At 38.2% G+C, this 25161-nt stretch overlaps 2 protein-coding genes across 7 annotated transcripts; one reads left to right on the forward strand and one right to left on the reverse strand.

Annotated features, from left to right (window-relative positions):
• Nucleotides 1–2265: 2265 nt before the first annotated feature.
• LOC141436755 (uncharacterized) lies at nt 2266–8369 on the forward strand. Its single transcript, XM_074099788.1, has 5 exons — nt 2266–2504; nt 3740–3909; nt 4114–4253; nt 6347–6528; nt 7947–8369. Exons 1-5 carry the CDS (start codon nt 2389–2391, stop codon nt 8353–8355), a joined length of 1017 nt encoding a protein of 338 aa, XP_073955889.1. The 5' UTR covers nt 2266–2388; the 3' UTR covers nt 8356–8369.
• An 803-nt stretch (nt 8370–9172) lies between these two features.
• Nucleotides 9173–25111, reverse strand: LOC141437321 (uncharacterized). Of its 6 annotated transcripts, none has more exons than XM_074100602.1 (10): nt 24727–25111; nt 20055–20223; nt 18527–18612; nt 17982–18103; nt 16311–16485; nt 14798–14928; nt 13592–13692; nt 13017–13115; nt 12399–12521; nt 9173–10902 (listed from the first exon to the last, which is right to left on the reverse strand). In XM_074100602.1, the coding sequence occupies exons 1-10, from the start codon at nt 24862–24864 to the stop codon at nt 10829–10831; spliced, it is 1218 nt and encodes a 405-aa protein (XP_073956703.1). In that variant the 5' UTR covers nt 24865–25111; the 3' UTR covers nt 9173–10828. The 6 variants fall into 6 exon arrangements, with proteins under 6 accessions (XP_073956703.1, XP_073956702.1, XP_073956701.1 ...); XM_074100601.1 differs by having other exon boundaries at nt 13017–13103; nt 16251–16485; XM_074100600.1 differs by having other exon boundaries at nt 16251–16485.
• Nucleotides 25112–25161: the final 50 nt, after the last annotated feature.

Consider the following 25161-nt stretch of genomic DNA (forward strand, 5'->3'; position numbering starts at 1 on the left):
TTTGCATGGAGTGGGTGGACGTCTAGTGAACTAACCTAGCGAACAAAAAGTTCGAGAACCCCCGACATTGTCACTTCAAAGTTCAATATCTCAATAACGGCTAAACCGATTTCGATAAAACATGTTTAAGAACCATCGCTAGAAAACCTGTTTTAAAACCAAAAACCGCATTCAAATCGGTTCACCCGTTTAAGAGCAACGGTGCTACAGACACACGTAGCGGTCAAACTTATAACACCCCTCTTTTTGCGTCGGGGGTTAAAAATAGTTTGAGCTGCGCTAACTGCGAGCGTCGCGTGCGACAGATTGTACCTGCACCCGCACCAGCAGGTGTGCACCCGCACAGTGCATCCGAGACTATAGTTGTAAAAAACCCGTTAGCTACCGTTAATAAAATTAACCAAATTTATGGTTAGCTACCGATAAAATGCAGTTATTAACGGTTAATTATCCGACTGCGACAACGAAAAAGGGCAAATAATATGTTTTTAGGGTTCCGGAGCCAAAATGGCAAAAATGGAACCCTTATAGTTTCGCCATGTCTGTCTGTCTGTCCGTCCGCGGACTCAGGGACTATCAATGCTAGAAAGCTGTAATTTTGCACGGATATATAAGTAAACTATGCCGACAAAATGGTACAATTAAAAATTAAAAAATATTTTTTTTAGGGTACCTCCCATAGACGCAAAGTGGGGGTGATTTTTTTTTTCTCATCCAACCCTATAGTGTGGGGTATCGTTGGATAGGTCTTTTAAAACGATTTTTCGATTCAGTGATTTGTTTGCGAAATATTCAACTTTAAAGTGCAAATTTTCATAAAAATCGAGCGTCCCCCCCCCCTCTAAAATCTTAAAAAAAATCAGGATGGTAGTAAGTATATCAAACTTTCAAGGAAAATATAGTTTATGAGTAAATAGCAGCCAAGGCTTATAAAATATACCTAAACTTGGAAGATTCCGTATTTTTTCGTAATGGCTACGGAACCCTATTTTGGGCGTGTCCGACACGCTCTTGGCCGGTTTTTATTGTGTAGTCAACTCCTAGGTGAAGTCAAAATCGGTATCCGAAGGATAAAGATTTCATTCTAGATTTTATAAATCATATGCTGACTGATTGTTTTTTTGTTGTCCATACTACGCTGTGCGAGTATAGAATGGACAGAGCGAATGTGTGAGCGAGATAGCATGACAGCACAGCGGCCGCCCTTTATAGATACACATTTCAACCCGCTTGCGGCCTAGCTGTTGCCCGCGGCTTCGCCCCCGTTGTATTTTTTCTTATTTTCTTCCATAAAAACCTTCTCCTGACAATAACGAACACAACAAAATAAGAATAAGCGAAATCGGTTCAGCCGTTTTCGAGTTTTGCGCTTAGCAACACATATAACGATTTCATTTTTATTTATATAGATAGATAGATAATCTAAAACATTATGTATTTTGAGGATTGTAGATTGAATTACACAGAAAATAATTTATCGAATTATTATCAAAATTAGCTAAGCCGGGCTAGATTGACAATATGAAAAATTTTACAGTCTCAAAAATGATTCGAGATTAAAGTTTCGTAAAAAATGCGTGGTCATCTCTTTCGCTGGCCAGTCTAGCAACCTTAGATAATTTAAGAATAGCAACCCAGACAGAACGTACTAAAGTTAATCCCCTTTAACTTTTTTATAAAAGACCTGAGGCCGTATTGCCTAAAGTTTCTGACGCTCGCGATTGCAATCAAATGATAGATTTTGCATACAAAAACTGTCATTTGATTGCGATCGCGAGCGTCAGAAACGTTAGGCAATACGGCTCTGTACCTATGTAGATTATGTGGTCACGAAATGACAAACGAAGAATGTATTTTTCTAAATCAAACTAACAACCTTATGCAGTCCAAACCAGGCAAGGGTACAACATCATAAGAGCAGAAGCAATAACAATAGATTTTGCTTTAATTATTATGATGCAAATCAGACGTTCTAATCTGTAGGACTTTTTTTAATTCGCCTTTTCTTAATTTTTCATTGATTGTGGAAAGTTTGTGTTCGACACCAACTTGAAAATTTATCAAATGTAATTCCTATTACTTCCTAAAGTGAATCCTATTTCTGTCGATTAAGTATAGCTTTTGTACGAATAAATATCCAAACAAATAATCGACAAAAATATTAGCCACGTTGAGTTACGAATTCTTTACTACAATTCGGACAAAGTTTTTTCAAAATTTAATACTTTCTTTCTCTGTCTGTTCTCTATTACTGTCATCCATCAGTAACTTAACTGTCATGTATGACATTACATTTATGTATGACAATAAATAAATGGAATTGCACTGCGCAGCACAACACAGTTTTTTTACAGTTAGGCTGATAAGTCAGTAAATTTAAAAGAAGAAATGGAAGATCAACCTGTTGAGATAATCAGAGAATACAGTCGCTCCATTTTAATGGTCAACCGACGGGCCTGCAGAGACGAAGAAACCAATGTTCGCCGCAACATCGTCAGTCAAAAGTAAATTCTCTATTTACCTTTTCATTTGGTTAAATTATCATTTGGCATCTACTTTGTTCAGTTTTACTTAGAGAAACTTTTATTAACCAAGTGTCTTCCTTTGGTTAATAGGTATTATATTCCAAAGAATGTTTGTTAAAATTATCATTTCACATACTTACCCAACTTATAGCAACAAACAAGTGAGCAAGACAAGACTTGTTCGGGCAGGTAGCAACTCAAATAGGTTAGACTAGAAGACTTCAAGACTAAGACTAGGCCGGCTCCACACGTTAGCACCAACATTGGCCCGAAGCGGGACGCGGTTATATGGTGGAATGAGATGTATATATTCATTCATCCAATGTATCCATCTCATTCCACCTTATAACCGCGTCCCGCTTGGGGCCAACGTTGGTGCCAACGTGTGGAGCTGGCCTAAGACAGCAAAGTGAAGCGAGTTCCCACCTTAGTCTTGGATGTTATATTTTTTAATTAATAAGTTTTGATTTATTTGCGAAATGATAATTTGAGTGAAATAGTTTAGGATGTGATTATTTGAGAAAAGTTTTTTGCCCATACATAAGCAATCCAAGTGCTTTAAAAAAGTACATTAGTAATCTGATGTCATTCTTGGTGTTTTTTTAATACTATAATTGCAGATAAATGTAGGGCTGCCATCCGTCCGGGTTTCCCCGGATTTGTCCTAGTTTTGGGTTCCAAAATCTGGGGTTTTCACGCGTCTTGTCCTGGTAGCCAAATTTTAGAGATGGCAGCCCTAGATAAATGGGAATGCATTTTACATAATGGACACCTACAGTACCATTGGAACTGCTGGTGCATTGCTGGTTTTGCAAGAAGTAATACTCACCTTTTAAAGGCACCCATGTTCTAACAAGGCAGAAAAACAGATAGTCCATTCCAAAGTTTGCTTGTACAGGGCATTAACACTGCTTAAGTGTGGCATTAGAAAACTTGTCCCAGTTGTTGGAATGTGTTCGGAACTCAGACTTTGAGAGCAGATTTCTTGTGGGTTTGGGTTCCATGCACAATGGACAGGTCAATTTTTGGCTCTCAGAGCCGACACCTGGCAAAGCCTGTCCCTTGTTGTGTAGGGAACTGAGCGAGCACCCATGATCACCTTTGAACACTCCTCAAAGCCTGAACAAAAATAAGAAAAAAAAAGTATTGCTTGGTATTTCTTTAAACAGTTTTGACTTTCTTAATGTTTGTAATGATATTCTTAATGTTTTCAGTGTAACGCAAGCTGTAATAGCAGATATAGCAAACAGACTGAAAAGTAAATCGGCGGTGAGTGTGTCAGATCTTCGCACATTGAAGAATGGCCTTCTGGAGAACCCACAATACACGGAAATAGTTCTGAACACTCAGGGTGCGGTACGAGGATTAGTGAGAGAATTAACTGGTAATTGGATTTTTTAAAACATTGCATGCTGATCTGGCATTTTTCAATTCATTTTTCCGGAATAAAAAGTAGCCTATGTCACTCTCGGGCCCATAAACTATCTCTATGCCAAAAATCACGTTGATCCGTCGCTCCCTTCCGGCGTGAAAGACGGACAAACACACTTTCGCATTTATAATATTAGTGGATTATATTTGTATCCAGGGCAGGGCAGCCGGCAGTGCGTGGCAGCGGACTGCCTGTGCAACCTGTCGCTAGGCGAGGAACGCGCGTCCGCCGCGGTGGCCAAGGCGGCGGGGCTGTATCTGCTCGCAGCACTGGACAGCCTCAACGTTGACTTGGCTGTAAGTCTGCCTTCCGTTAAATAAAAACAATTTTTTTTCCGGAGCCAAAATGGCAAAAACGGAACCCTTATAGTTTCGCCTTGTCTGTCTGTCTGTCTGTCCGGCCGCGGCTTTGCTCAGGGACTATCAATGCTAGAAAGTTGTAATTTTGCATGAATATATATGTAAACTATGACGACAAAATGGTACAATAAAAAATTCAAAAAACAATTTACATAGACGTAAAGTGGGGGTGATTTTTTTTCTCATCCAACCCTATGGTGTGGGGTGTCGTTGGATCTTCACAAACTTACATTTATAATATTAGTAGTAAGTAGGATGTGAAAGTTTGTGAAGATGTTTAGATGTATGGAGGTTTAGATGAAATTCGGTATACAGATAGTTTGAGTCCCAGAGAAGGACATAGGATAGTTTTTATCCCGGAAAATTGCAAAGTTCCCGCAGGATAGCGATAAACGAATTCTACGCGGACGGAGTCGCGGGTGACGGCTAGTATTTAATATTTTATCCCGATATTATAAAGGTAGAAACACACTACTAAAACTCGACGCTACGCCACGCCACCCGACACGTCCATACGGCGGCCACGACGTACAAAATACGCGTTCTTGAATCTACATAGGCCACGACGACGTCTGTACACGCGTCAATGTGCGCGTAAGATACACAGGGCTGACTATCGCAAAACCCTAGTACTATGAGTACTACCAATGACATTTAAAGATACTTATATATAGGTATGGCTTAGATATAATCGCTTAAATAAATGTGTTCGTTCATCCCAGCCTATATACGTCCCACTGCTGGGCACAGGCCTCCTCTCAGAGCAAGAGGGCTTGGGCCATAGTTCCCACGCGGGCCCAGTGCGGATTGGGAACTTCACACGCACCATTGAATTGCTTCGCAGGTTTGTGCAGGTTTCCTTACGATGTTTTCCTTCACCGCAAAGCTCGTGGTAAATTTCAAATGTAATTCCGTAATTTCGAAAACTCAGAGGTGCGAGCCGGGGTTTGAACCCACGACCCTCGGTTTGAAAGGCGATAGGTCAAACCACTAGGCCACCACGGCCTACTAGACCACCACGGCTTTTAAGTAAAACTACTTTTTAAGGAACTGGGTTTTACAATGTGTTGTATCGGTACAACTTCTAAATAAAAACATGTTAAATTAAATTATTATTTAAACCTACTTAAAATGTGTCTGTCTGTTAATAATTGCGCACCCTACTGCTTTTCCTGCGGTTTTCCTGCAATCTTCGCTTGAAAGTGGGGTAAAATGGGTAGCGTGAACCATTCTGTACGTTAGTACTATTATAATATTATATTCTGTGCTATGGCCTATAAAAAACTGCGCGTTTCCCTTAATGGTTCACCATTTAGGGTTGCGCTCGGTCAATCGGTCAAATGAACTAGTTCGGTTTTTAGTTCCTTTAGTTCCTTTAGCTCCGAAGAGCGGCTCCGACCGAAACAGGAAAAGGGGGAAGGAAGTGAGTTTAGACTCGAATCGGTCATGAACTGAACTGGGAGCTAAAGATCGGAATGTAAAAAATAAGGAGTAAGTATACTTAATAAAAATATAACGTTGTAATCAGATAAAAACAATCAAATATTCATATATCGTCGTAGTTTCGTTTAACCGGGTTTCTAAGTATGGTTTTTTTGGTATCATCAAACAAGCGGACAATGTACAATGTAAAATAAATGCGTCTCTCTCGCACTTGAGCAGGATACGCTTTGAAATAATACTATTTGTCTCGTTCACATCGACCGAGCACCGCGCCATGCCGTCCGCTCGCTCTTTAGCTCGTTTACTGTCTCACTCCAGCTCCCGTCCGTTTACCTCGTTAAGATCGTTTACTTTTCGGTCCGCGATGGGAATTCATTCATTTTAGTTCTTAGTTCAGGACCGACTCAAGCCTACAAAGCTTACCTTAATGGTTCAGCGAAGCATATTTTATTTATAATATTAGTCATTTCATCTCGGCCTATATATGTCCCATTGCAAAACACAGGCCTTCTCTCGTAATGAGAACCCTTAGGCCCAAAGTCCTTTTTGTTCTAAAATAACAATTTGTAATAATGATGTTCTTGCAGATAACATGCGCCTGGACACTGGGCAATATGGCGGGCTCGGGCGCCCGCGCTGTCTCCCTGATGATGTCACAGGGCGCGGTGGCGAAACTGGCCGGCCTGATGACGTCACCGAGCGACGACGTCGTAGACGCCGCGGCGAGTGCGCTCGCTCATTTCGCGCACCAAATGGGGGATGATTTCAGGTGAATAGTGAGCTGATTTTTAAATGCTCAAAAGTTATTCATTTAGACTAGCTGGGATTTGAGCCGAGTGTTCTAAATCCAATTATATGATAACACTAGTGCTTACCCACGGCTTCGCACACGTAAATCATTAGATCCAGCAGCTGAATTGAAATGTCGGGCTTTTTAAAAATTCCCGTGTGAATTCCCGAAAATTAAATCGTGGGGTTCATTGACGTCACATTAAAAACGATATATCAAATTTCATGAGTCTAAGCCCAGCGGTTGTTTTTTCGAGAATTTTATCCCTATCCCGTGGGAATATCGGAATAAAAAGAAGCCTATGTTTTATTCCAGATGTCCAGCTATCTGCATACCAAATTTCATGACTCTAAGCCCAGCGGTTATTAGTTCAAGATTTTATCCCTATCCCGTAGGAACATCGGGATAAAAAGTAGCCTTTGTGTTATTCTAGATGTTCAGCTATTAACATACCAAATTTCATCCAAATCCGTCCAGCCGTTTCAGCGTGAAGGAGTAACAAACATACTCACTCACTCACTCACACACTTTCGCATTTATAATATTAGTAGAATTCCATACCATTAGGGAAGCCTATATCCAACAGCTGATATTTTATGATGATGATGATGATGATGATGATGATTAAACACCAACCCACAATAATTTGATCGCCTACTCCGATAGTGCCGTAAAATACGTCAATAGTGGCAAATTTTTGGCAAATTTAGAATTATTTGACCTTGTCAAAAATAATAACCAAACCAACAAAAAGTTGGAAAACCCCCGACTTGTCAATTAAAAACGGCTGAATCGATTTTGATAAAACATTTCTAAGGACCATCGCTAGAAAACCTGCTTTCAAATAAAAAAAACCTCATTCATATCGGTCCACCCGTTTAAGAGCTACGGTGCTACAGACAGACATACAGACACACATAGCGGTCAAACTTATAACATCCCTCTTTTTGCGTCGGGGGTTAGCAAAAAGTAGGAGAAACCCCGACTTTTTTGTTCTAATTTTTTTCAAGGCTGATTATGCCAGCCTCATTGGGGGACTCGATGACCACATTCATCAAATACTTCTGCGAAGTCCAGATTCTTTGTCCCCCGACTTTGTCACTTCAAAGTTCAATATCTCAAAAACGGCTGAACCGATTCTGATAAAACATGTCTAAGGACCATCGCTAGAAAACCTGCTTTCAAATTAAAAAAAAACCTCATTGAAATCGGTCTACCTGTTTAAGAGCTACCGTGCCACAGGCACACACACACAGATATACGGATATACAGACACACATAGCGGTCAAACTGCGGGTGTTATACCCCTCTTTTTGCGTCGGGGGTTAAAAAACTATGCAAGTTTACGAAAATAAAAACTTTTAAAATAGTGGACTTGTATGTTAATAATTTTTCAGGCAAGAGCATGTGCTGCTGATACTCCAGTCGCTATCACAGAAGAAACTTACAAAATCGTCGCTTCAACTTCTCTTCATTCTTTCGTGCCATCGAGACTTCAACGAATCCATGAACGAGGAACTGCTTTACAAAATTATAGAAACTACATTGAAATGTATGGAGAATATCACTGAAAATTGTTGGGACTTTGTATATTCAATAAGAGTTTTAGCCAACTTAGAGTTGAATGTCAAAATATATAGTTTAGTTTTAGAGCGATTTTCCTCGAAAAGGGAAGTTATGGCAAAAATATTAACGATGAATGAGGATGTTGTTAATAATTCCTTGTTGTGGTTTTTGGGTAATTTATTTAACTATAGCGATAATTATAACTTTTTTCAATGCTTGTTAACTAAAAATTTTCAATAAAAAGCTGAAATTTTGGTTCTGTTTTTATCCAAATTGGAAACTACTATTCTTGGTTTGGATAGGTCTTTAACTAAATGTAAACAAAACAACGTCAATTGGTGTCTTAAATATTGAAATTCCCCCATTAAACTATTAAACCATTTACATTTCTGTATTGAAAATGATAGATAAGTAAAATGTTTCAAATTCTTGAATACCTATACCAAATCCGGCAGCTGAAGTTTGTTTACATTTAGTTAAATACCTATCCAATAGTTTAACCCTTTTCCGGACATAGTGCATGTATATAGCGACTACATAAATGTACCAACAAAAATATTCGACCTTGCTGAATTTACAATAAGGTACAAAATCATTTGAAGTCGTATTACGCCCGGGGACGCCTCAAGGTCACAAAATATAGCTGTCTCGGCGCCCAATATCATTACTTTGCTTTCGGCGTCGAGACTCTAGGTAAGGGTGCGCTGGAGCTACACAGGGAGCTCAGCAATATAACACACACTCACTCAAAAACATACTCACTCATTCACTCACTCACAAACTTTTGCATTTGTAATATTAGTAGGATTAGTATAATTCAGAAGCCCAACTAAACTATCGGCCGATAGAAAGTCTGCAGTCTGCGGGGGCTCTTAGATAGATGTAGCAGTCGAATCGGACATACTAAATTACATCCAAACCAGTACAGCTGTTTTTGTGTGAATGACTGACAAACACGCCCGCATACTTTTTAATACCTATTAGCAGCTAGGATTTAAAGATTTAAAGGATTTTGCTGCCTGCAGTAAGTGGTCTAGGAAGCGAAAAAAACACCATCAAGTCGCAATAAATATAATATCATATCAATATTATTAATAATATTTTAATAATCATAATAGTATTTAGATTAATATTGGATAAGGCTACATTTTATATTGTTTACAGGTTGCAGCTCTCGTTCAATGTAGGCAGTTCTAAAGTTAAATTTTACTAATAAAATAAAATATTGACTTAAATCACTTTGGCCGTTTCTTAGTTTTATTTGTCGTTTAAGTATTAGTAGAACATTTTTAACATGCGACAAGTTTTTGTGGTAACAAACAACCTTTTTGTTACCACAAAAACTTGATCCGCGCTCTCCATTCGAGAACTTTTCGATCCCAACGGCCATCTGTTCAGTCTCCGTCCTAAATAAATCATAGTAGGTACTATTTATTCATCATAAACTGATAAATGATAAACATTGAATCAGTTTCTCGTTCCAGTTATTATTTTTTTCACATAAAAATCGGAGTTTAGTGAGGGACTTCGACTCCGGGATTACAGAACCCGGGTTCCCGGGATTCGCCTTATATTTCAGTACAATAAACGAGAATGTGTAATCTGCGATATAAAACCACTGAGACTTACACGACGACGTACGTTCACGGTACGGTGTACGTTCTGAAGAAAGGTCGGGTCAGGAGTACCTACTCTAAACCGACGTGCATGCATGAAAAGATTGATGAATGTAGAGGAAGCAAGAGTTGTATGCCCCGTTGGGAAAGAGGCGTGATTTTATGTACCTATGTATGAGACTTACATATTATAATAATGCATTACAGTTACAGTATCACTTCAATAAAATTAATCTTGACGTGTGTCCTGACAAAACTAGGACATAAGTACCTCGACTGTAAGTAGGTGTCTACCTTGTCTATTATATTTAAATACAATCTGTGATTGTAAAGTTAGTCCATCTAAGAATACATCAACGAGAGCTGCAACCAACGACGGCGGGACAGGAATGACTTACGAGTATTTTTCAGTGATCTGGGATTCGGTTGCAGCTGGCGGTCAATAACCTCTCAATCATTCAGCTAGTATGGATACGCCATCTACATGTTGTTAGAAACGGACTTTTTTTTTTTTATCTGAATTTCTTAATAATTAGGTAATAACAGTTGCTTTATCTGATAGTTAAGTAAGGTTTTAAATGAAAAACATGCGTTAGTTGAAAGTGTTGTATTGTAAATGCCCATATGCCTATGTGGTTCAATTCTTTCCGCTCTGGTTTTTATTTTTTAAGATAACAAAGGTTTACATACACAAGTTAAAGAGTCCCCAGCTACAACAATTTCCCTGAATAATATGTAGGTATGTAATATAATAATCAATGCTGCTTATTAAATGCCTATTTTATTTATAGGTAGGTAAACATTACACTAAAATAACTTTTTTAAACAGTTTAATCGGTATCGCAAGTTTTGTGTCGTATCCACACTAACTTTTCTACTTGTTATACCGCGGTATACAACCAAATCGCTGATCAACGCTTATTTATAATCACAAGTTTTCAACAAACCCAATCCTAACGTTTATCGAATCGCATAGAGTGAAAATTCGTAGCGTTCTTCAGTGCTGACTACACAGTCTAGTCGACGTCGACTCGCATCAGCCGTCCCTGTCCCCCACACCGCTAATAATTGCATCAGAGTAGGACAGTAGCGGCGAGTTACGTGTGGTCGAGGGTTGCGTGCTTGCGATGGTTGTTGCGCCGCCGCCGCTCCGGCGCTGCTGCTGTGCTCGCTGGAACATAATTTATGTTTTTTTTATTAAAAAAAATAAAAACATTTATTTCAGACCGGAGTTCGTATTTCCATCCAGCTAGATGAAGTGTTTAACGCGTCCTAATAATCCTACTAATTTTATAAATACATAGTCAAAATTCGTAGTCTATAATGCGTGCATGCGTGTATAATGTTAGGTAAGTACTTCACGCCAAAACTGATGAGATTCGGTATGAACATAGTTCGACGTCTGGCTGGAGTAACAAATAAGCTACATTCTATCCTGAAATTGAGTCGTCACGAAAATTCGCTACTGGAGGGCTACTACGAAATTGGTAAATCGAAGTTCGTATCGTACCGTCCCTCTCACTCTCGTACTAAATAATTATAAGCGTCGGCGGGACGGTACGATACGAACTTCAAGTTTCGAATTTTGTAGTATCCCTGCTGATCCGACGCTGAAACCGACGACCACAATCAGGCAGGCATTTGCAGGTGGTAGGACCTTGTCCAAGGTCCGCCCGGATTGCTACCACCATCTTACTCGCTAATCCTGCCGTGAAGCAGCAGTGCTTGCACTGTTGTGTTTCGGCGTGGAGAGTAAGACAGCCGGTGAAATTACTGGCACTTGAGGTATCCCATCTTAGGCCTCTAGGTTGGCAACCCATCTGCAATACCCCTGGTGTTGCAGATGTTTATGGGCGGTGGTGATCTTACCATCAGGGGACCCACTTGCTCGTTTGCCATCCAGTCGAATAGAAAAAAAAAACATTGTCAAGAGTGTAGCGGATGAGACAAAAGATTACAAAAATATTGGCACGGGTATTTTTTATGCAACTTCAATACAATCCACGATTATGCCCAACTGCCTATCATTGTTTGATGTTGTGAGCATTGAGCATTAAATTTTTTAGTGATGTACCTATGCATCAGACATTGAATTCCCGAAAAGGATTGAAGAAATTAAATAAATGATATAAAAAGGTCAGCAACTGTCTCTTTCAAATGCTAATCAATGAGAAAACGCTAACTGCATTTTGAGCACAGAGTCACGGGGCCATTTCTAGATTAAAGTTAGTTAGCAGCTTGATTTTATTTTAGTTATGCTACAGTTAGTCAGTTACCTATATCAAATTATGGTTTATATCGAGCCGCACTCTTTCTTAGTAAACATCATGGGAAAATGCTATGGCTATGGGTAACACTAAATCGATGGTACCTAGTAGAAATCCTTGAATGTCCAGCAGTTGTCATCGTCCCATAAAATTAAATATGTGTTACGATAATAATTATGTTAGTAGGGCAATAAACAAAACAATAATAACATTTGGGTATGTTTCACCACTCGTTGACAAATGTATGTGACATATCAGTGATGGATGCCATCTCTTTTTGTTTTGTGAGAATAAACAGAGATGGCATGACATAACCGTCACATAAAATGTACCAATCAGTGTTGAAGCACGCCCTTAGGGTTAGTTGCATTTGAAAAACAAAAAATAAAAATTCCCTCACCTAATACTTGAGGTATCATTTTTGTGACAACGATTTTCAACTCTGGATACTTATCGATAGAGTCGACGATCGGACTTTCGAGGTTTGTAATGTTCGTTCGTATTGGATCTAAGCGGTGCCGCTCTGCAATGCAACCAAAAAAAAAAAGAAATAGGAAGAAATAGAACTAAATTCTGGCGAACATAGGAGCAGCAAAAAAAGGTAAGATTAAATGGTGCTGAAGTCAGTAAAATTCTAATAACCAAAAGACAACATTATTTTGCTTCGTGTAGTTGATAAAACAAAATTTTTAACAAATCCATGAGTATATTTTTATATGTATAATGGCCGGATCAAATCGGCTGAAGGTATATAGTCTCCCCTAGAGAAAAGATAACGATGAATCAGTTCATCGTTCTGTTGTTAACTTTTTCGCATACAAATAACAAAATAATATACAAAAATCAAATTTTAGTGAGGGGTTTCAAATCCGAGATTTTAAATCCCTTGTTTCCGGGATTCTTCTCATCTGTCAGTACAATAAACAAGAACGTATGTGAGTCGTGTGTTCCAAATTTTCACGTAGGTAGGTTTATTTACTACATTTGTAATTTTTTTTATTTTGGCTTGGCAGCTTACCAGGAGGTTCCTCTGGAGTCTTTGGTGGAGCGTCACCATTGGCCTGCTTCTTCTTGTCGTAACCGTTGGCACGTGGCCGGGTGTGATCTGAAATCATCGCTGCATTATGCGGTTAATTTGTCTCCGGGCCTGAGCGTTGAAAAATAATGAAGAACCTATTGTTTGATCGATTCAATCGATTGTGTACTTATCAAGGGAGGTTTACCTTGATTAAGGTTGAGTGGATTGCGATCCAGTTTATGAATTAGTTTTGGGCTAAAACTCGATAACACGCGTTTTCCCAGAGATAAGACCAAGATAGATCGATTGTTCGCTAACAAAACCCCCCACATACTTATTTAGCAAATATCATATATATCCTTAGAACCGTTTCTGAAATCCCCGAAATAAATAAATATTATACAATAAGTGCTCGGTTAGAGGTATATAGATTTAAGTAGCAAATTTCATTGCAATTCATTTAGTAGTTTTTGTGTGGAAGAGTCACAAACTTACACACAAGCACCGCGGGAATATCGAGATAATCACACAGACACTCTTTTCGCATGTATTTAATGTCTAGTGAGAATACTAACGATTGGCGTAGACAGTTGAACGGTGTATCTGTTGGCCTGACAGCTCTGGTAGGGTGAGCGGCCGCCGCGCGTTCCGCCCTCGACCCATCATCGCGTAGTCTCTGGATTGGAGCAAATCATTGGAAAAGTTAATGTCACTGCTTAAGGTTTAGCGTCACTGCTTAAGTGGCTAAAATAAGAAACAAACAAGCTGAGATATGTGGTGCATAGGGGAAATTCGTGTCTGTACCGTTGTCCAGCAGTGGTGCAGCGGTATAGCACACGGCACGGAATGCCGAGGACCTGGGTTCGATTCCCAGTGCTGGTCTTATTTTTCTGGTTTATCTGTGCATCTATATTTCAGTTTGTATTTCCAATTTAGGTTTTACGGGATGACCGTAAAAGTAAAAAATACAAAACGATGCCAAAAAAACAATCTTAATTTAAAGGTATCATTCATATGTTGACGACAACCGCGACACGCCACTGCAACCTACTGATTAGTACGAACATAGTCACCCAATGCAGTCGCTTTTGCCCGTCAGTACCTTGCTTCATTATATAATCATACGCAGCAGAAGTTTTGCGACTCGGTCGTGGTTGTGTATGATAGGTACACAACCACGACCGAGTCGCAAAAGTAGAAGTAGAACCTGATCCCTGTACTTGTGGCGACCGCGATACATTTGTTAACGCCTAAAATGTTAAAATGAGATACGGTTCCAAAATTGTGCCTTAAATTACTCAAAATATTTTCATAAGTATTTTCATCAGCCGTGCTGGCTTAGTGGATTGACCTATGGCCTCTCAAGCAGAGGATCGTGGGTTCAAACCACGGCTCGCACTGAGTTTTCCGAAGTTTATGTGAAAGCGGACATGTGAAGCGGACGCTGCTAGGCTACCAAGTAACAACCATGTGATGTGATGAGGACAAAAATAATTAACTACACCAAACAAAGTGCGGTAATGAAACCAGTAGGCAACAATCCGAATAATTTTTCTTCATTGCTTCTGTCTGACCATATTGGAACGCCTTTTGGACGCCAACGACTCATATAAAAGCACCGCAGGCTCCACGCCAACGACCTATATAAACGTCCATTACTTCAATGCAAAAGCAACCTTCGTTCAATTGCGTTAAGCATTGCAATATAGAAGCCTGGCGACTTTTATATTTAACGTGGTCACGGTGATGCAAAGGTTAAAGTTAATGCAGACGATACTCACTCTCTGACCGGCTCCCTCCAGAAGTCAGGCGTGTGGACGGGCGGGAAGTGGTAGTTATTCTGGAAGCCGTATCCTCCGTCCAGGCCGGTGGCGCGGAGCGACGCGTGCAGTGAATTCTTCATGCATTGCAGCTGCAGACACCGGCGATTCATTTACACGATTCACTTCAACTTTGACAATGTTATAGGAAATAGGTAAAGGCCTTACGTTAAAATGCAAAGTACTTCAGTATAAGACGCAAAAGCAAAGTCATTGGATGGAGGTCGTTCCTTAAAATGTAAATAAGTGCATCAACGTTTATGTTCAGCGCCAGGGTAGAGTAAGAGGAGTGATTGTTTGTGATCGAAAATTATGATGGCGCATTTTGAAAGGCGCGGAAGTGGTGTACACAATCTCGCTCTACCTTGATCAAGAGCTAGAGCCGGCACTATTTATATTCTATAGAAGCTATTAGTTCGAGACCCCCTATTGTTAGTATGTCACCGACTAATTATTTGGTTCTGCCAGATGCTGCTCAGAGCTTAGATAGAAGACTTCTAAGATTTTCTGTGAGTATCCCTGAGCTATCATAATTATTAGATAGGGTTTAAGGTCCATTTATGTCGTAGACAAGCTAAGGTTTGAAGAAATAATTAAGTACCTACTACACTATTACACAATATGAATTGAAACAAAAGTCGGTATAAGTACTTCGTAATCTACCATTACATTGGCTTAAAAATATTTTTGTATTATACTTATAGTGTGAGTTGTTATTATTATAACATAGTAATATATATGCATAGTATATTAAGCATACGTAAATTCCTGCAATGGAGCAGTATTTTTTGCGTATAAATCATCCACATGCATTTTTATTATATTGGTGGTAATATTCAATAACTTTCAGGTGTATTAACAGTCCCATAAATATCTTTTTCTCTCTTAGGCTACGTACGCAGTATGCGGCTAACCTTACGGTTTGTGAGATGCATGAACACACATTTGTTGCATAGACGTAGCTATCGTAAGGTCGCGGGTGAGCAAAGTACCTACCAATTGATGTTAGTTCATTGATCCTCCGCAAAATCTGATTCACAAATTACTTTTTTACATTATTAAAAGATGATAAAAAATGCCGACCAAAATCTTTGTATTAATTCTTATAAAAAAAAAAATCATATTTAAAACTGTTTCAATATATTTGGATTACAATTTAAAATTCTTCAAATCGAAAATTTCATTCAAATGATATTACAAATTTAAAAAATGTCTTTTTTAGCATGAAATGCATAAGATACATTTACTCTACGTTTATTCCAAAATGTTTCAAGAAGAAATGGACATCAAAATGTGCGTGAAGTGCCCTATAGACCTTATTTTTGAATATTGCGCCGGCGCGGGTCGCTAGTTAAATATATATATTGTGTACAACCCCACACCCGCAAGTTATTGAAAATCTCTAGCGACGTACGTGCGCTTCTTGTGCGTGCGCGCCGTCGAACAGTAGGTTAGTGACGGCGCCGGCGTGTACCTCTCTCCGCTGGCGGTCGGCGTCGCCTCGCAGCCGGCGCACGAGCCGCTCCGCGTCCGCGAGCCGCGCGCGCAGCTCCGCGCGGGACTCGTGCGCCGAGCACGCGCACGCCGCGTCCCCGTCCGCCCCTCCCGCCCCGTCCGCCGCCCCGGCTAGCGACAGCGCGCGCAGTTTGCTGGGAAACAATAGCAGATTCAGCTGTTGTTCGCGACTCCGTCTTTGAATATCACTATCCTGCAGGAACTATAAAGCAGCGTTTCCACCAATAATGTGCGAGGATGTGTTGCGAGGGATTTGTTTTTCATTAACCAATGGAAACGCTTCATTTACACATGCTCGCACAGCACATCTCTCAGACGAGGTAAATGAAGCGTTTCTATTGGTTACTGAAAAACATATACCTCGCAACACATCCTCACACATCTCTGGTGGAAACGCTGCTTTAATAAATAAATATCATGGGACAATTGACATCAGTTGACCTGGTAACATACTAAGCAAAGCTTATATTATGGATATTAAGTAATGGATAAACATACTTACTTAAATAGATAAATACACACTTAAACAATACATATTAAACGTTCAAGACCCGAAAACAAACATTCGTAGGTATTATTCATCTGTCTCGACCGAGGACTGAACCCGGGACCTCAAGCTTCGTAGTAAGGTTCTCTAACCACTTGGCTGTCCGGTCGTCCGTACTAATAGTAGTTATGTAGTGAATTATGTTTTGCCATCGTATTTTGTCGGAAAAGTTCGTAAATCTTACTTTCTCAACTAGCTTACTGAAGTTTACTGAAACTAATTGAGATATAACGAAGACGAAGGGCTACGGATTAGCCCGAAACATGTCGAGCTAAACTCGATTTAAGACGTGAGTTATCCGGGTCATTATATCTAATTGAGATAGCAAGATAAATACGAACTTATCTGACAAAATACGATGAAAAATCATTATTCACTAGATCTTTAGTAGGTGTATGGATTGCAGAGCCCGGCTCGTAGGCGATTTCCAAATGAGGAAGTAGAAATTTTGCTTATAACGTCATTTATTTTATGATTGGTTTTTTGGAGTCTTTTTGTATTTTTATTTCAACTCCAAATTTGTTACTTTTTTATTTTTTTGTTACTTTGTTTTGTTTGTTTGTTTTATTTTGTTTGTTATTTGTTACTTTTACGTGTCATTAATTTTCCATACAATTTTGTTTAAGTTTACCGAACCGCAGAAAATCGAGCGCATCTAGTATGACTAAGTAGACCTATTCAAACTAAATCAATAGGGGCCCGCATCACATATATCTTTCACACAAATTTTATCATTGTGTGGTGAAACAGGTTTCCAATTATTCTTTTTTATTAATGACTAGTTGTTGCCCGTGACTTCGTCCGCGTAGAATTCGTTCATCGTTATCACGCGGGCACTATGCAATTTTCCTGGATAAAAACTATCCCATGTCCTTCCTCAAGACTGAAACTATCTGTGTATCAAATTTAGTCTAAATCGGTTAAGCGGTTTAAACGTGAAGAAGTAACCAACAAACAATAAGACAGAAACTTTCGTATTCATAATATTAGTAGTGGGATTTCCAAAATCCCGGACATTTATCGATACTGCTTTCCCATCTCTATTCCGTACGCATTTTCTACTCCTGTGCATTCTTTACTCACTCGCTCTGAGCATCGACCAATCGCTGCAGCTGTAGCGCGCGCGCCTCCGCCGCCCGCGCCTCGCCCCGCGCCGCCGCCGCCTCCCGTTCAAGACGGCTCACCTCACGCTTCAGATTTTCCTCCTTTTCATAGACAATAAATACAAATTAATAAATATATTCATTTATAAAATCAATATAAGATTATACTTGGTCCTAGTGAACATGCAATTTTATTACAGTGTATGTAAACTGGTTACGCAATACGGCAAAGACTCAGTGTATGTCCATTTACCGTAAAAACGTTAAACGTGATACTTTTAAAAATATACTTATTTTATTATACGCGGCTGGAATCAAACAAAAAGGCCATTGGTAAAAAAAACTTCGAAATTAAAAAATATATTTATTATAATGCATGACTAAAGTGCGCTCGTAAAACTAAAGTGCGCGTTTCAGGATTTTTAGAGTTTATGATTTTAATTCCTTATTTAAATTTTAATCAATTATTTCTCGTATCTAAGTCCAATTGTTTAGCGATGACTACAATGTTCAATATAATATTACCTCAGTATTATCGGCATTTTCTTCGGAAGCAGGCGAGGTATTCTTTGGGGATGATTCCTTGTTGAATATCAATTGAAACTGGAGATCTGGTGAAAATAAATAGAATTGAACAATAAATGTAAATAAAGGTAGCATATACCTGCATGTAATAGTGATAACGATAACACTACAAAAAAAACTAAATTTCTACACCAAAAATACACAAACATAGTAACGAGAATGAAGCGTTCAATCTTAAAACATTAACTATTACTGAAGCCAATTTCAGATCCTGAATAATAAAACCACATGAGTTCAAAGACATGGATCGATACTATCGACCCAACATGTCAATGTACCGCGTGTAATCGACGTATCATGGGTGGCATTAACATTATACACGTGTCTCCATGAACAAAACGTACTGAAAGAAAACATAAATCTAACTTGCAATGCAAACCTTTATACATCAAGCTTGCACACTTTTTGTCAGAGTTTTATATAAATAACACAGCCCAAAGAGTGAGAAAAATGTTGTCTTTGGATGCAACATGGAATGTCAACAAGATGTTTGCAGAGAAAAGGTTCTGCCCTGAAACACGATTCAGTTTTTTAACCGACTGCAAGGAGAGGTATTGTTTTTTAACTGTATACCTAACTAAATGGAGGATTTTTTGTAACTGTTCTTTAAAACATTTGACTTTCGTATTTTCACTCATAGTCAATATTAAATGTCAAGGTAAATATTACTCGTCTGTTTAGCGTGATAAGTCCTGCTACTTGTTGAACAGTAGTGATTCTGAATGAAAACAAACACCAATTCCCTTCTCTTTAAATTTACATTTCATATCCTGTGTAAATTTTACTACGAAGTTAGCATGTCGTTTTTCCACTGAATTATGATTATTGTTGTTGTTGTTAGTATAAAAATAATGGCACGCTTTATGAGTCAATTGCGTGTTGTGAGTTTAACATAACGCTCAGTGATACTTTAACAAAAATAAACTGTTTCTTCATGTGAAGTTATTTGACATTGACAATGATAATTCTAACTAGTTTTACTTCACATTTTTGCCGCATTAAGGCAGTGTCATGAAAAACATATAGTATAGGATATTAACATGAAGGAAACAACGAACAAACTCGCCAATTGCGCATCCTCAGTCACCACTCCAATACGCTAAGAAATTCAATTCTCGTATGAAATGTGCGTAAACTATTCTGTACTAGGTAGATACTAAAAGAAGTTTTTCGATTTTCTCAGAAAACGTGAAATAGACAAATACAATTTGAAGTAAGTCGTAGCAATATGATATTTATAATAACACAAATTATTACTAATCACACCCAATAAAATTGAATAGGTACATTGAATATATTGAAATAATAAAGCCTTATTTAGATGGTGCGATAAACAATACGAGTTGCGGAAATATACATTGCTGTAGATGATCAATCACTTCTAAATGCATTGCCATGTGGAAAGCTGAAACTGGACGATCATTTTAGCTCCGTAAGGGACAACGTTCATGAATTTTCTCGTGCCTACCTCTATTCCTTTCTCTGAGCGCCTCGATCTCATTGTGGAGGCCACCCAGCATCAGCCGGTGCTGTTCTTGTAGGAAGCGCACACTGTGCTCCAAGTGAGCGACCCTGGCGACGGCATCACCGCTTAAGACGAAACCACTGCTGCTTGGTTCCGCGGGAGCCTTCTTTACCTGGACCAGTTGAGAGAAGAACTTATTGTACTCTAAAGTAATCGAAGGGAATCGAATTTATTTCAACTTTAGATCATGCATTCATGATCCAGAAGTATGGCTCTTGACTCTATCTATACTCAAGTATAGTTGCAAGTCTAGATAGAGCGTGAAAAATAGTGGTAGATTTAGTTGACTGTTACTGTTATGCTCTATTATTACTTTACCCAGTTCACTATTAATAAAAATATTGCATTTGACTGTCTCTGAATTATTTTCGCATCTAGAACCTAAAAACGACTCAACTAGATAGACAAAATGACTCAACTAGCTAGATAGTCGTAGTCTAAATGAAATGAAAAGAAAAGATCGCGAGTCTTATGAAATTAGACTAAACAGGTAAAACATTATGTTGGAATCCCTAGTTATTTAATAAGGAAAACTCAGGTCGTATATTGACACCATTATACTATTATCGTTATTGTTAAGCAATTAAATAGTTATTTGTGCAACAAGAGAGCAAAGTTGTTTTTTGTTGCGAGTGTTGATTTTGAATCCCGAGTAAGCGAAGGATTATAATTGAATCACGAGCGTTAGCGAGTGATTCTAGGTTAGAATCCTGAGATCAGCAAGGGATTGAAATACACGAGATGCAAAAAAACTTTGGTCTCGTGTGACACATACAATTTTTCACCTCAGCAGCGAGAACATAATTTAATGTAACATAAGAATAAAACCACATATACCTACCTGTTTACAAACAAACACATTTTTTTAAAATAGAATCCGATTATTCAAATATAATAATTACATTTAAAACCATAAAAAGAGTCCAGTAGCTACAATACAAATCGCATACTCATAAAATTTAACTTCTTGTACTAATGTCACACTTATTTTTTAATACTGCAAAAAGCCTCATCTCGGGGTAATTGAAAAGTTGAACAATTAACCTTTAAATATGATTTTTATTTTATTACATAAACATAAATAGATTTGTTAAAAAATCATTCAATTTAAAATAATAATTATACTGTAGAGGCAGTATACGAATTCTTTTATAAAAAAAAAAACAAGAGAAGCGGCTTTCGTGCAACGAGGTTGCATACTTTATTAAAAGATCGGGAAATTTACATTTTGGAAATATTTCGATATATTTTAATACCATTTAATTTAAGTTTGTAATCGACAAATTTGATCCTATCTCTTGCTTTTTTCGAGTTGAAGTGAAATGACAGATCAAAGTAAAGTTCAAATATTTGGAATTCAGTGAGTAGACCCAACACTGTACTCAGCATTTAAAAAAAAAATTAAAAAGTTACTTTGTCTCACGGAGTGAGCAAAATGCGATTTTGCTCACTGATTTCTCATAGCAAAACCTGCCTGTTTGAGGTGCTGAGGTGAAAAATTATTTTTGCTAATCGCTAATTAGTTAAGTACGGTTTAGTTTTTGTACATTAACAATTATTTATTTTTATTTGTTACTAAAATGATTTATACCAGGTGAAAAAAATGGGCCGCCCTATCAATGAATCTCTTTGTGTGAAATGCCGGGGTGGCTTTTCCGATGTCATTGTCCGGTAACATCTCTTTGTGATTTGTGATGCACTTTTTACACTACACATGCAATCACTATACTATATCGAGATATTTTTCTTTCTTTTTTATAACTTCACTAAACATTTAACGGTGTTCAATCATTCAGTGTTTTTTCTACATATTTGAAAAGAATTTCAATAATCATCATATGCATTGTACACGCCTATTTTGACTACAAATTAAAATAAAAATAATTTTGAACATGACCGACCCGGATAACTCACGTCTTAAATCGAGTTTAGCTCGACATGTTTCGGGCTAATCCGTATTCGTCTTCGGAGCAACGCGACTTGCAAAGCCGCTGAGTTTGCTCCGATACATTAAAACATGTCGAGCTAAACTCGATTTAAGACGTGAGTTATCCGGGTCATTAATTAATAAAAAATAATTGGTGTTCGATCTAGGTGCAATTAAAAAATCATAGTTTTAATTAAATTAGCTACATTATTGTTTAATTATTGCCGTTACCAATAGACACTTACTTGCAGTTTGGTAAAGGGTCCAGTAGGCACGAGGACTTTGGAAGCCATCGCTGCAGCCCCGGGCCGATGTGACCGAGCAATTAACTTTGTTGTGAACTACCTCGGGGCACGCGCGTGCTTGCACTGACACACCGACATTTGCGTCCGACCTTGCTTGCACGTAATAAATCGCAATATAATGTTGTTTAGGTTGCCGACTGCCCTTGAACCGGACTTGATTATTTTTGGTTATTATCCGGGTTTTCGTGTTGTTAAGATTGCCCGGGGTCGCAAGGGGCGGGGTGCAGTGTCTATCGATCGCGCCGACGCACTCGGCTCTACCTATCGCTGACTCACTATCACTGCCTCACTGCCGTGGCCCGCTGCCAACTGTGCTGATGGCTTTGTGGCGTGTCATCTTCAGGTCTGATTATAGCTTTCGGAAATTGGTATTTTAGGGAATTACGGCGTTTAAGAGCAATTGCGTGATTGGAAACGTAATGTATTAAATTTACATTTTGATACATTTTAAAAAAAAAATATGGTAAAACATGCGGCAGGTGCGAAAAGAGTAGGTCTGTGTTACAATATCATATGGAAAATATATACCTAATACGATGGCAGCTGCTAGTTCTGTTCTTTCACTGTTATGTATGTCTTACTTGCGCTAAGTTGATAACACAGTAAATGTTATCTGTATCGATAGTAGTCCATCTATACATGACATGTATAGATGGATTGTATAAAGACATCAACTTTGAATACATCTATGCTTGTATGTACACGTAGTGGCTAGGAGGTACTATCATCTGGAATTACTTAACCACATTAAACAATACAGATTACCTAATTAAGCTGCATTATCTCAGCGTTTTCACTCAGGACACTTTTTATCACGGGCAAGTGAAGAGCTCCAGCAGAATGCGAAGGAAGTTGCAGTCTACCTATTTAAATTTTAGTTAAAAATGTACAATTGACAAGTCGGGTTATTGAAAGCTATTGAAGTTCACGTACTTAAGTAGGTCTCGAACACCATTCAAATTAGGTATAAACAAACTAGCTTTTGGCCGTGGTTTCACCCGCGTGGAATTCGGTTATTATGCACTGTTCCCTCGAGAACTTTGCATTTTTCCCCGATGAAAAGTAGCTTATGTCATTCTCGGGCCCATAAACTATCTATATGCCAAAAGGCGGACAAACATACAAACACAAAAACATACAAACGCACACACTTTTGCATATAATATTAGTATGGATTTCGCTAAAAGTTAACAACCTAAAAAACTAACTTTGCCACAACTTTCATTAACTTATTTTAAAATATTACCAGAATTTACGTCAATTCGTAAGTAGGTATTTATGTGGACCGCTTTTTGAATTGAATAAAGTATGCACAAGAACTTGAATAAATTTGATTTATTTTGTCATCATCATCCCAGCCTTATACGTCCCACTGCTGGGCCTCTTCTCAGGATGAGAGGGCTTATTGGATCGTAGTTCCCATGCGGGCCCAGTGCGGATTGAGAAATTCGAAGACACCATTGAATTTCTTCGCAGATTTGTGCCGGTTTCCTCATGATGTTTTCCTTCGCCATAAAGCTCGTGGTAAATTTAAAATGTAATTTCAGACATGAATTTTGAAATTTCGGTGTGAGCCCCGGGTTTGAACCCAAGATCCTCTGCTTGTGAGGCCATAGGTCAAACCAAACAAAGGCCGCCACCACGACTTAGTATATATTTATTTATATTTAATTTTCTTATTGAACCCCCAAAGATTGATGAAATTAATTATTTATGTCACATAATTCATCATCGCTACTTTACTGTTTCATATTCATATTCATTTATTGCGATCATGTTCATGCGATTTTATTAGATCAGTAGTTATCTGGTACACAATTTAATTATAGCCTCAGTTCACGAACTAAAAAAATACATGTGGCAGTTGTTAACTGTCACACTTTCTCACAAATTACTAACGTTTAATCGTCTAAAGCCCGCATGCAGGTTAAATAAATAAGTAGATAAGAAGTTTATCAAAATCACATGAAATGGAAAAATATGATAATTTTACATATTTATCTTTTAATTTCTAAAGCAGTAAAACCGAAACGAACACTTTCCACGCTGTGTAAATTACCCTATGTTTTACTGTATTTGAAGAGACTTAAAATGAACAATTTAAATTTTAAAAGCTCAGGTACAATTGCAATAAAAGAGAGCATCTTGTTTATTAGGTCTTTTCTCTAGGTACAGTTAATATTTACTTTATTCAAAAAACGATTAGCTAAAATTGCTTATAATGTATGTTTTTTATATACTATAATGTCTATCAGAAGGTACAGTGTGGCAGTGTCTAGTGTGATTTGCCGTGTTTGTAAAAAAATCTAGTGAACGAAATATAAAAGATAAATAGCGTAGAACGAAAGCCGTTTTTTTAAATTTTATTTATACCTAAACTTACCTGTATTACTGGGTCTTCTCCTCCTCCATAAGTTAGAATAGCAGTTCTACTCCATTGCGGAAAATGCCTGGACAACGGTTGAAGAGCCGGTATAGGCGGTGCCCCCATGTCACCCAAACGCCGTGCAGTAAATAACATACTGATTTCGACACTACGATAGTACCAATTAAAAAACAATCTGATAGTAGGTATGTTCAAACACGCGACACAAAGCGCGCACTATTCATCAGCGGACGGGTTGTACTTAATCGTTCTAGAACATAAATTGCACAAGTTTTACCTAAAGCACTTTTTATCCATATATCTTAGGATATTAACATTTTTTTAATCATGTTAAGTTTCGATAAATGAAAAAAATACTATAAAACGAGCAGTTTGTGATTTGTGTTAAAATAACACACATTTGATAGCTTATGTTGACAGTAAACAGTAAGG

The sequence above is a fragment of the Choristoneura fumiferana genome, chromosome 17, assembly GCF_025370935.1.
Source record: "Choristoneura fumiferana chromosome 17, NRCan_CFum_1, whole genome shotgun sequence".
NCBI classification, from domain to species: domain Eukaryota; kingdom Metazoa; phylum Arthropoda; class Insecta; order Lepidoptera; family Tortricidae; genus Choristoneura; species Choristoneura fumiferana.

Excerpts from the sequence above, each read along its gene's own strand:
- LOC141436755 (XM_074099788.1), top strand. The coding sequence starts at position 2,389 with ATGGAAGATCAACCTGTTGAGATAATCAGAGAATACAGTCGCTCCATT. Across the intron at positions 2,505-3,739 it reads CGCAACATCGTCAGTCAAAA|TGTAACGCAAGCTGTAATAG; the intron begins GTAAATTCTCTA and ends TAATGTTTTCAG. Across the intron at positions 6,529-7,946 it reads CAAATGGGGGATGATTTCAG|GCAAGAGCATGTGCTGCTGA; the intron begins GTGAATAGTGAG and ends ATAATTTTTCAG.
- LOC141437321 (XM_074100600.1), bottom strand. The coding sequence starts at position 24,864 with ATGTTATTTACTGCACGGCGTTTGGGTGACATGGGGGCACCGCCTATA. Across the intron at positions 20,224-24,726 it reads GAGAAGACCCAGTAATACAG|GTAAAGAAGGCTCCCGCGGA; the intron begins GTAAGTTTAGGT and ends CAACTGGTCCAG. Across the intron at positions 16,486-17,981 it reads TTGGTCGATGCTCAGAGCGA|CAAACTGCGCGCGCTGTCGC; the intron begins GTGAGTAAAGAA and ends ATTGTTTCCCAG.